This window comes from Petaurus breviceps, unplaced genomic scaffold (genome assembly GCF_028583685.1).
Source record: "Petaurus breviceps papuanus isolate PSGF00001 unplaced genomic scaffold, PetGlider_PUasm1.0 100, whole genome shotgun sequence".
NCBI lineage: Eukaryota > Metazoa > Chordata > Mammalia > Diprotodontia > Petauridae > Petaurus > Petaurus breviceps.
The window spans coordinates 8867389-8879774 of NW_027185573.1; the positions used below are offsets into that span (position 1 = coordinate 8867389).

The following is a 12386-nucleotide window of genomic DNA, read 5'->3' on the forward strand; positions in this document are numbered from 1 at the left end:
CTGTGGCTCTGCCCAATCCTTTGTTACTGTCTTGGCCCTCCATTATCCAGTCAGCCCCCACCCTTGATCCTTGAACTGGCCTAGCCCACCATTGTCTGTCATCTCCAGGTAGCCTCCAGCAACTTCCCACCCTCCCAAAACTCATTACTGGAGTCTGACCTCATCTGACTTCTCCTGAAGACCCTCCCCAAACTCCTCCTTTAGACCACCCCTAGATTCCTTCCACAACCTTTCTGTATATAAGACCCCATCTTGCCTCCAAGTGGTGTGAGTGCCATAGAATTTTCCAATACAATCCTTATAGATATCGAGGCTCCTTAAGAGTCTACCCAATATGGCAAACTTTTAAAAACTTTACTTTTCTTTGGCTGAGAGAAGACTTGAGTCAAATTCATTTGGCAGGACCTGGCGTGTTGGTATTTTGGGGTCTCAAGCACCCCTTAACCCCATACCTCTTCATTTTTCTGGTTACCTCTTCAGAATCTCTGCCAAGGAGACACCAAAAGGGAGAATCAGACACAATTGAAAAATGACCGACAACAATAATAGCACCTATTTCCCAGGGTCATTGTGAAAATCAAATGAGATATTTATAAAAAGCTTAGCAAAATGTCTGGGACATAGTGGGTGCTATGTAAATGCTAGCCTTTTTATTTATTTCAATGTGGGCAATTCAGCAATGGATTAAGGGTTCTCCCAGACCCTCAAGGTGGCAACTTGGCCTTCCTCCTGGACCCTCCCTCTGCCATTGTCTCTCACCCCCCCACATCTGAGCTGCCACTGAGGCTGATCAGTCTCACTTCTTTGGCATCTCTCCAATATGTCCCTTTCTCTCCTGGTTCTAGGACCTCATCACCTCATCGCCTGAATCCTTTCAATAGTTGCTGATGGGTCTGCCTTCCTTAAGGCCCTCCCCCCTCCCAAATCCATTCCCCTTTCAGACACTAAAGTAATCTTCCTTATTTGATTAATAAATTCCAGTGGCCCCTATCACCTCCAAGGATCAAATTTTAAAAATGCTCTGTTTGGCATTCAAAGCCCTTCATAACCTAGTCCCCTCTTCCCTCTCCAGTCTTACTCCCTGACACATACTCTTTAGTCTGGTTGTTCCATGAACAAGACCCTCCATCTCTCCCCTCCAGATATTCTCTCAGCTGTTCCCCATGCCTAGAACACTCTCCCTCCTCCCCTTCCCCTACAGACCTTGGTTTCCTTAAAGACCCAACTAAAATCCCTTCTTCCACAGGAGGTCTTCCCCAAACCCTCTTAATTTTAGAGCCTTCCCTCTATAAACTATTTTCTATGTGGGTCCCAAAAATTCAATCAGTCACAAAAGGCAACTGAGTCAGGTATCAATTTACTAGGGAGACCCATGGTTCATTAGCAATTGGATCTAAGACCTTCCTCATGGCCCAAGGATCCCTGTGTTCAGGGAGGGGTTCAAGGTTTTTATAGATCTCAGGAAGTCTTGGGGAGGTCTCAAATCCTAGGGAGGTCTCTCCAGAATCGGGGTAATACCTATGAGTAGATAATGAGGAGTGGGGACTCTTATTCTTGGCTAAGGGCCATCAGCCTCTGGGTCTTTTTCAGCAGGCTTGAACAGGTCATCAAATACAGGTCAGGTACTACAGGCCACCCACTCCCAGTCAGCACAGACCTTCATGTGGGCAGTATTCAGGGGCTTTCCAAAGGTCATAAGGCCTTGGGCCTTCCACTTGTCAACAATGTTCCAGGTCTAGGGCAAAGGTGTAAAATTCACATTCATGACAAGTCAACTGTGGTTTTTCAAGCACTGTGCTCATTGTACACTCACAGGAGGTGGGGTTGAGGTTGGCAGTCACACAGAAGATATCTGTCCCTAGCTCTACTAAAAGTTAAGACAGGCCTAACTAACCGAGTATAAATCCATAAAGAATTAAATCTAACCCCTAACCCAAATATAAGTAATATAATCATCAGTACATAGTGGGTTAATGAATTCTAACCCACATAACTCCAAATCAAACTTAATTTTATCAAACTTGACTGGCTACCACAATCACTGATCCCCATAAATCACAATGAACAGAGTAAATACAGATTAAATTGAGTAGGGATATCAAAATAATCTTCACAGCAATGTATCCTGCCTGTAACTTGTTTGTATGTTATTTATCTCCTCTAGTACTTCTTAAGCCTCTTCAGGACAGGGACTGTCAAATGCCTCTTTGAATCCCCAGTGTTTACCATAGCAGTGTTAAGGAATGCTAAGGGATCCCCTTAACAATAGGAGCTTAATAAATATTTATTGATGGATTATTGCTTGAGGGCTTTATTTTGAGGGGTTTTAAAATTTGGTTAATGGAGGGGCAGAGGGAGAGACAGATTAATAAAGAAATTCTACATATTTTAAAAACTATATTTTTAAAGATTATATGTTTATGTGTTTGTGGGGCTGCTGGATGTTATAGTGGCTAGAACACCTGATGCTTCAAATCCAGCTTCAGGCATATTTATTAGTTGTGTGATCCTGGACAAGTGATTTAATTTTTGTCTGCCTCAGTTTCCTAATCTATAAAATGGGGATAACAATAGCATCTACCTCTAAGGGTTGTTGTAAGGATCAGAAGAAATAACATTTGTAAAGTACTTACCAGTGCTTGGCACATAGTAAGTACTAAATAAATGTTAGTTATTATTATTATCAAAATTATATATTTATGTATGCTATGCCTATATTTATTTCAAAGCTACATATTATATATTAGTATCATGTTATTTTATTGTATATTACAAGATTATATGTATTCTAGAAATTGTATACTTCTGTGCATTTCAAAATTGTTATATATTTTTATTATCAGGTTTACATATTTATAATATATAACAAAATTATATATTATATTTTATTCTAAGATTGTATGCTGCTATATTTCAATATTACACATTCACATTATTAGTTATCTTATGTTCACATTATAACATATAATAAAATCATATTTTGCGTGCATTCTAAAAATTATAATTTCAGAATTATATATTATGTATTTGCATTAAGTGTTCTATTATATTTATATATTTGCATTATAACATAAAATTATATTATATTCTAAGAATTGTATACTTGAGTATGTCAACATTACATATTAAATTCATAGCATTCATTTTATCAAGTTCATATATTTATAATAGAGTTATATATACATTATATGTATATAAAATGTATGTGTATATTCTAAGAATTGTACGTTTGTGTATTTCATATTTATTTTAGATTCACATTATTTTTTATTATAATAATAAAATTGTACATGTGTTCTAAGAATTGTGTATTTCATACTTATCTATTACAGTCACATTATTAGTTACTTTATTATGTTCATAATATAATAAAATTATCCATCATATCTGTATACTTAAGAATTGCATTCTTGAGTATTTCAAAATTATATATTAATATTCATATTAGTTTTTTATGTTGGTTATTTATGCATGTATATAATCACAAATATATAATCACAATTATTTGAGGTTTACATTCTAAGAATTGCATATGTATGTATTTTTTAAATGACATCAGCTTCTGTGCTCAAGGGCTAAAGCTTAGTCTGGGGGGAGGAACGAGAAGGTGCTCGGCCAGCCGTGGGGGGGCGGGCGGAGGGCGGAGTGAGACTCCAAGGGAGGGTGGGGGCGGAGTGGGTGTAATTGCCGCCCCGCCCCCGGCGCTTCCTCAGGCTCCGCCCCGCGGGCAGCGCGGCCCCGCCCCCTCTCCAGGCCCCGCCCTCCCCGCAGCCTCCGCTGGCCCGTCCGTCCGTCTGGGCCGTGGCTGGCTGCCGTCTGTCCTTAGTGCGGCTGCGCTGGGACGGCCCAGGCTCGGGGGCCCGGGCGGGCCGCGACTCTTTGTCTCAGAGCCGGAGAGGCAGCGAGCGGAGCAGGATCAGCGGCGGCGGGAGCAGGAGCAGCAGCGGCCGCGCAGACAGGCTTGGAGCGCAGTCTGGGGGGGGCCCCCAGCTGCTACACATCTGGATCCGCGGAGCCCCGCCCAGCGGCGGCGGCCGCAGCAGCAGCAGCCTCGGCTCGGCCCCGCGTCAGCCGGGCAGAAGAGGAGGAGGAGGAGGCCCAGGCCCAGCGAGGGGCAAAGCAGCGTTTGTGGGGCTCGGGGGAGGGTCCGGGGCTCCGGGAGGGCTGTGCGGGTGCAGGACCCGCGGACAAGAGGAGGCCCGGGCCGGGCCGAGGGGCTCTGACTGCGGCCGCCCCTGCCGGACTTCGCCGCTCCGCCCGGAGCTGTGTACAAACAAGGACCGCGGGGGCCGGCGCCTCTTAAGGTGGAGTTGACTGCTTAAGGTGGACTGGCGCCTGTGCTGGGGCGGTGGGGGGTGGTCCTTTTCCCCTTTCTCCCCCCTCTTTTTCATCTTACACCCCTCTTGCATCAGACACCCTCAGGATTCTGGCGTTGGGGTCGGACCGGGAGGACTTTAACCCTATCCCTCCTCGGGGCTTGACCCTCGGGGTGCTCGGAGTTAAGCGGCCACCGAGAGAGAAGACCGGGAGCAGGAGGACGGACCCCAACCCCCCACCCCCCATCCCATCCAGCTGCCAACAATGCCCCCCACCCATTTGTACTTAAGGGGAGAGCAGCCCATGGACCGGGGAGTGGGGGAAAGGAGCCACAGGCCCAGCGACCCCGAGTTCGTGGGAACCCTCCGTGGGCCTGGCCAGCCCCGAGCTCATTCGTGAGCCTGCCCCGCTCTGGAATCCGGCCCCTGGCGCCCGCCACCTTCTACTGCGTCCAGCCCACGTCTACAGCCTTCTCTTTCTCGGACCCCCCACCAGCTGCGTGCCGGACGCCCGCCCAAGGGGATGGAGACAGTGGGGAAGTTTGAGTTCAGCAGGAAGGACCTTATTGGCCACGGGGCCTTCGCCGTGGTCTTTAAAGGGAGGCACAAAGAGGTGAGAAAGGGCGTGGGGGGTGGGTTTGCTTTGGTCCCCTCCCCCTTCCCGGTTTTCAGCCTTCTGCACCCCAGCCGGCAGGGGATCCTGTGGTTGTATCCAGAGATGCCGAGTCAGCACATTTCCCCTGGAGTCTGCTTGGCCACAGTCAACCTCCCCCTAGCATCCCTCCTCCCCCATAAGGGTTTAGAAAGAAGCCAGAGGAGAGAGGGCTTTGACATTGTGTTGGTTACCCTTAGGTTGTGGGGGAGGGCACAGCCCCAGAGAGTGAGAGCTAGCCTTTCCTCAAGGGTTTACCATCCATTCCCCAACTCCAAGCCCCTTGGGACAGGGCATTGACTGTCTTCCTCTTTCCAGACAGTGGAGAACTCGTTTAAGAAGTTCTCCCCCCCCCAAAAAAAATACATTAAAAAAAAGAAATTCTTTGCAGATTGGCTTTTTTGGGGGGGAGGGTGGGGTTTGGGTACAGGAGACCTGGGCCAGTGGGATCATGTCCTGACAAGTCTGGGCACCTGCCTCGATGGGCCCTGGACCAAGCTTAGAAATGTGGCTTTCTGTGGTTGGGGCCTGGTTTTCCAGGAATGGGGTAGGCCCTCCTGAGTCTGGGCTCCCTGAAAACATGGGTCTTTGGGTTTCAGAAACATGATCTGGAGGTGGCCGTCAAGTGCATTAACAAGAAAAACCTGGCCAAGTCTCAGACCCTGTTGGGGAAGGAAATCAAGATCCTGAAGGTGAATGGAGGGGCTTGGGGAGTTTGGTGGTTTAGTTTGTGGGGATATGTGTGTATCATGTATATGGGGGGGGGTGGTCAGGGCCCTGGTCCCAAGTTCTGTTCTCCATTGTGACCCAAAAGAAGTTCAGATTCCTACCACTGCCTGCCTGTTTGTCCTCAGGCAAGTCACTGAACTTCTGAGCCTTCATCTGTAAAGTGCCCCCAGAGCTTTCTGTGCAGGGTTTTTCAGGCTGTCAATAAACAATCTGATAGTCTCCTATCTTGACTGACTGGTGAGTTTTCCTGTCCCTCAGATGCCTTAATCTAAAGTTAAGCACTTTTGCATACCTTAATTGTGCTATAGACATCTATTTATTATCATCCGTGTAATCTCTATTTTTAACCTCTTCTCCTTTTCTAGGAATTGAAACATGAAAATATCGTGGCCTTGTACGATTTCCAGGTACTGATTTTGATTCTGTGGCTAATATTTTGTTTTTTGGGGTTGGGGGGTGGGGGAGAGAAACCTCTTGGGCCACATATCCTACCCTAAGGAGGTGGGAGGGGGCCAGGTCCAGGCCTGAGCTGGTCTCTGCTGACTCCACAGGATGTTTTGGTGCCCACTTGGCCTTCCTGGAGCCTTCAGCTGCTGTGGGCAGCTGTTCCCTGGCACATTAGTGCCTGGGGGCTCTTGAGGTCTTCCAGAGACTGGGCACACACTTCCTGGGTGTATGTCTGGCCCCTCTCCTGCTCTTCAGGGGCCTGGCTGGGGGCCCTCAGATAGAGAAGGCCCTGAATGGGGCTTTTCTCCAAACTTCCTGGGGGAGGATGCTGAGAGGAGCTTCTATAGGCCCACCTGGACTGTTTCTCCTGGGTCTTTGAGGCTTGAGGGGCCGCGACTAAGGGGGAGCCTTTAAGAGAGCCTCAGCTGGGCTCTTTCTACTGTTTGTTGACATTGCTCCTGGAGGCTGGCAGGGATCCAGCCGCCTCTTTGCGTCAGAGTCTAAAGCGAGATTCCTTTATGGCCAGGCGTGCCAGGATCAGGGGCTCTGCTCCTCCCACCCCAGTGTCATCTCCAGGGCTCCAGAGGCCAGACTACTTTTCCCACGGTGCCCCTCACCCAAGGACCAAGGGGGATATAGAGGGAGGGCAAGGGCCCTCTGTGGCCAGGCCCTGTGGTTTTTTCTTAGGCTTGGCAGCTCAGGAACCTTGAACATGCTTTCGTGGGGAAGGGGGGGGCCCACTGGGGATGAGAGGGGATTTGAATCCTGTTGTGAGAGTTGTTGGTACCCAGGCTAGGGATCCCAGAGAGGGGATTGGAGGCTTTGGTGTTTGTGTCAGTGACAGCTGGTCTTGCTGACTAATGGTTTTGAAACATGTTTACTGAGGATGGGAAGTTTCCGGTGCCCCAGGTTGGACTGGGCTGTGGGGGGTAGTATGGGAGGGGGCCCGGGGGCTGGGAGGAGGAGGAGGAGGCTGCCTCCCTTTGTGCCGCTTGACTGATAGGGGCAGCCCTGCTGAAGATCTGTCGGATATGACTGGGTGGAGCTTTAGAGAACGGCTTGGGGTCATGGGCCTTGCAGATACCTGGAAAACTGGGGACAGAAGACACTGTGTCCCAGGCAGCCTCAGAGACAGGGAGGGACTTCCTCCCTCTGCCCTGTGCCCAGCTCCTGTTTGCTCTTGGGTAGGGGGCTGGGGTGGTGCAGGCATCCCATAACAGGTGCATAACAACACAAGTCAGATGGGGGGAGGGGAAGGAAGGTTCTACCTTAACCTTTGCTTCCTTCCCTTTTTTCCTTTGAAGGGAAAGGAAGAGTTTGTCTTGTACCTGGGCCACTCAGTAGAATCATAAGACTTAGAACTTAGAGGCTATGTAGTTCCACCTGCTCATTTTACTGATGGGAAAACTGAGGCCCAGAGAGATATTTTTTTGGTCCAGGTCATACAGGTGGCATGTGATAAACTTCCTGTTTCTGGCTTTGGTAGGCCCAGGATGATTGGGTTTTAGGGAAAATTGTCCCCTGTAGTAGAATCACTGACTTTGGTTACTTTTGAGGTGACCAGACTATTAGACAAATGAAAAATGAAAACAAAACATCTACATTTCCTGTCACCTAGCTGGACCCGGAGTTGGAAAGGCTTGGTTTAAATTCCCAGTTCAGACACTGAACTAATTTTGAGATTGTGGGCAAGTCATTTCCACTCTGGTCCTCAGTTTCCCTGTCTGTAAAATGGGGAGATTACCTTTAACTACCTGCTTCCACAGGTTATTTTAAGGCCCACATGAGAAAATGCTAGGTAAATGTCCATTATTTATCATTCCTGCTTCTCCAAAGCTTCCCACTCCCCTGGTAGTAGCAAGGAGGGGGGTCCAGAATCCTCTCTCTGGGGTCAGCCTGGCAACTTTTCATAGGATATAGAGATGGAAGGGGTTTTATAGAGGGTTTGTTGTTCAGTTTCTGTAATGTCTTGACTCTCTGTGACCCCTTTTGAGTTTTTTTTTGGCAGAGATGCTGGAATGGTTTTCCTTTCTTCTCCAGCTCATTTTACAGATGAGGAAACTGAGGCAAACAGGGTTAAATGACTTGCCCAGGGTCACCCAGCTAGTGTCTGAGGGTCAGATTTGAAATCTGGTCTCCCTGATTCCAGCTCCAGAGCTATATCAGAGTTGTACTACCTAACTGCCCAGAGAGTGGGAGTGTTCATCACTATTCCTTTTGGCTCAAGGTCAGGGAGGTAGTATGTGTTTTGGATTTTAAATCCATTCTTGTCCCACCTCCAGCCTTGTGACTATCACACCTCTACACAAGACACCAGCCCCCTTGATTCCTCTGAGCCTGGTGAAGCACTTAGAGAAACAGACCAGATGTTTGTTCCTGTTTGTTGTTTCCACCACCCCACCCCCCCAGCATAGGCTAGCCACTGGTTAACCAGGACCGCTACACACACATACACTCCTCTCTCTCCCCCCCTCTCTCTTTCTCTCTCTCTGTCTCTCACCCTCTCTGAGGACTGCCTCTCTTTACTGACTGGGTTGTCTGCCCCCATTTCTGGGCCTCCTCTGGGAAATAGGTTGATCTATTATAATAGAAGTAATTTATGACTCTTTAAGGTTTCCAAAGCGCTTTCATCCTCCCCACCCAAAAAACAAAACAAAACCCTGAGAGGTTGGTGATTATGACTTTGATTATTAGGCTGAGAGGTTAAGGTGAATTGGCTTGGATTCCTCAGAGCTAGCTAGTTAGCATGAGTGTGTTAGGGTTTGAACTCCCTGACTCTTCCCAAATGCAGTGTTCTCCATTATTTCTTGTTTGAGGAAAAAAAAAAAGACTGATTGAGGGGGTGAGACCCATCAGTACCCTCTGTGTGGGCAGTCTGGAGGAGAGGTGGTGCCCTGGCCAGGCATTGGGTGCATAGTGGGTGTGGTGTGGCCTGGCTCCTGGGGGATTCTCTGATTCATAGCTCTGCTCATGTCTCTCCCTGCTTCCACCTTTGGTACCTGGGCAGGGAATAGCTTCCTCCTCAGCTGGGGGATCCCCAGCTCTGACACCTTGAGGACAGGACAGGGTGGGGTGGGTGGAGGGAATAGGCTTGCAGTGGGCTAACCCTTCGCAAGGACACCGTGCCTGCCTAACCTGTTCTTCCAGAACCCTGGGAATTCTTCACAATTGCAGTGACTCAGAAGCCTTTTTTGCTGCATACACAGGAGGGAGTTGTTTTTGTGTGTGTGTACTCACATGTATGTACAGACCTGACTTGGGGATTTTAGTTTTTTTGCTTTTGCTTTTCTTTTGAAGGCTGGAGGAGAAAGAGTGTGAGCTCCTCCTAACCCCATTTTCCTCTTCCTGTGTTTAAAAGAAAGAAAAAAATAACTCATAGACTGATATCAAAGCCAGAATATTGTAGAGGGGGGGGCTCTAAGTGCCTTCCAATCCCATATTGGGTTAGGTTTGCAGAGGCTTTTTCCTGATCTCTGGTTGTTTGAATAGCCCCAGGACTGTTGGAGGGTTGTTCTGGCAGGCAGGTGGTAGCCCTGAGGAAGGGCCTGGCTTGAGGCTAGACACGGGAAGCCTGAGGGTGATGGGAAATATGCCTTGGGGGCCTGTAGGTTGGTGACTTGTGAGATGAGGTGGAATCTGGGGGCTAGAGGGCAGCATTTATCTGACTATTCCCCCCCTCCCCATCTTTTGTCTTTCCCTTTAGGGAGGAGGGGTTGAAAGTAATCCCTCCACATCCTCTCTACCACAACTCTCCCCTACCTTGCCTTTCCCCCAATTATGGAACAGTAGAGTCAGAGGACCCGGGTTTAAAATTCCACCTCCCATCTTTGTGACCTTGGGGCATGTTACAATATGGAGTGAGCTGGTTGGACCAGGTGACCTTCCAGAGATCCCTTTTGGCAGCTCTCTTGACCTATAATCCTTGTTTTGGAAGACAGAGTGGTTAAAGTATGCCTGGGAATCAGGAAGACCCTAGTTCAGATTATGCTTCAGACACTTTGTGACCTTGAGCAAATCACTTAACCTCAGAATCTACCTCACAGGGCTCTTGTGAGGAGGAAAAATAAGTAATGTGGAGACCCTGAAGAGCTTTAGAAACATGAGCTGCCATCATTATGGTTATTAACATGATTTTTCACAGGAAGGGGGTGAGAGACAGTAAGGCTGAGGAGGTTGGTGCCTGGTTAGGAAAGATTTTTAAATTCCAAGTTGTTACATCAATTTCCAATAGACCACTCTTTGTTGTTGTTCAGTTTTTCAGTCATGTCTGACTCTTGGTAACCCCATTTGGGGATTTCTTAGCAAAGACCCTGGAGTGATTTGCCATTTCCTTCTCCAACCCATTTTACAGATGAGGAAACTGAGGCAAACAGAGCAAAGTGACTTGCCCAGGGTCACACGGCTAGGAGCTATCTTGAGGACAAATCTGAACCCCAGTCTTCCTGATTCTAGGCTCAGTGCTCCATCCACTGAACCACCTAGCTACCCTTAAATTCCAAGTAGTAGTTCATATTTGATCTATAGTAACATAGGCTATAGTTACATAGACCTGTCTGGAGTGGATGGAATCCCATAGCCAGGCCACTGTCCCCATGATGGGACCTGTACATTTGCATGTGTTGTGGGTCTGTATGTAGGCCTTAGACTGATAGGGGCCAAGGGCTGGTGAGAGCTCCCTGAGAGGAGAGACTAAGGCTGATTTTTTTCTGGTGTAGGGGAGAGAGGTTGGCAGGGGCCCTCAGAATTGGGGGTGTGAAAGTAGGGTCCTTTTAGAAAACAAGTGAATCAGAGCTACCCTTGGGACTGAGGCTGTGCTTTCTAGGGGGAAATGGCTACAGTTTCTTGTTTAAAGCCTGGCTGAGATGGGGTCAGAGTACCATGGTCTGGGTTCCTGAGGGTTAGACCGCTCCAGCCTGTGGTTTCTCCCTGAGTCAGGCCTCCAGTAAGGAAGGAGTTAAGTAGGTCAGATGCTCTCTCAGGCCTTCGATCACCAGACCTGGCCTTGGCTGCTGGGCTGGGAGATCCTATTAGGCAAAGAGACTTAAGTCTCCCAGAAAGAAAAAGGGGGGTGGGGTTGACAGGCTTAGTGTTTTTAGTAGTGTGTGGTTTGAGGGGCTGGATCCCTCTTTAAAATTAACCCCCTCTCAATTATCTAGGTTTGCTGCCAGCCTAGTGGTAGCTATGGGGTCTCTGTGTCATGGGAGCACACAGATAGTCTTACCTCACTAGTATAGATTGATCTGGAAAAGTTTGGGAAAGTCAGGTATAAGTGATTGTGGGCTTATTCCCCTTTGGGGTTATGTAACCTCTCCTTTTTGTCAATGGAGGTCATATTTCCTGGGGCGAGTTGTTTTTCTCTGGTCCTTAGTTACCCTCTGTAAAATGGAGATCAGAATCCTTGGGTGCTGTTTACCTTCCAGGATTATTGTAAAGAGGCAGGTGTGGTGTGATAGCTAGGGGTAGTGGTCTTGAGGGGGGGGGGGCCTGGGTTCAAATCCTGCCTCAAACACTAACTGCTAGCTTGTGCCTCACTTTCCTTATCTATAAAATAAGAGCATGGGATTCTATAGCCTGTGAGGTCTCTTCCAGCCCTGAATCTGTGATCCTGTCTTTGGAAATAATTTTTTCCAATGTAAATATATAAATTTATATATATAAATTTTTTATTATACACACACAAGAAATGACAAGAGTTTCTGATCGTTCAAATTATTAACCCTTTTCATTTCAACATGAAGATTTGGGGTCTGGACTGATAGTTGGGTTTGAATCTCAGCTCTGCCACTTCTAGTCCAGTCATTTAAACTCTCGGGCCTCAGTTTCCCCATCAGTGAAATGAAGGGATTGGAGAAATTGTGACCAAAAGAGAAATGACTTCCAACAAATAATTTACAAAGAGACAGGCTCTGTGGTGCATCTCTGGAGTCTAGGGGACCTTGGTTGGAATCTTTGTTGCTTGTGAGGTTTACCACCCTGTGACTTTGGGTCTCAGTTTCCTTTTCTGTTAAATGACAAGTTTGGGACTAGAGATGTTTTTTTTTTTTTATCACTTCTAGCTCTGCCTCTGATCTTATGTAGGCCAGGATCAAATTTAAGCTTCTAAATGTGGGGGCCAGGACTTGAACCCAGATTTCCTGGCCATTCTGAGTGACTTCACTGAGTTGTCTCTTATTAAAGGTCTTTCTGTGCTAGCCAGTGGAGATATAGAAACTAGACCATCCTGCCTTCAGGGAGCTTTATCT

At 47.7% G+C, this 12386-nt stretch overlaps 1 protein-coding gene across 5 annotated transcripts in view; it reads left to right on the forward strand.

Moving 5' to 3' along the window:
- Positions 1-3815: 3815 nt before the first annotated feature.
- The window catches only part of LOC138176007 (serine/threonine-protein kinase ULK1-like), a 61042-nt gene continuing 52471 nt past the window's right edge, over positions 3816-12386 (forward strand). For all 5 annotated transcript variants that reach the window (XM_069106999.1, XM_069062363.1, XM_069107606.1 and 2 more), the window contains exons 1-3: positions 3816-4929; positions 5568-5660; positions 6063-6104. In XM_069106999.1, coding sequence (XP_068963100.1) covers positions 4840-4929; positions 5568-5660; positions 6063-6104 — 225 coding nt within the window. In that variant the 5' untranslated portion in view covers positions 3816-4839. The remainder of the gene's footprint in view (positions 4930-5567; positions 5661-6062; positions 6105-12386) is intronic.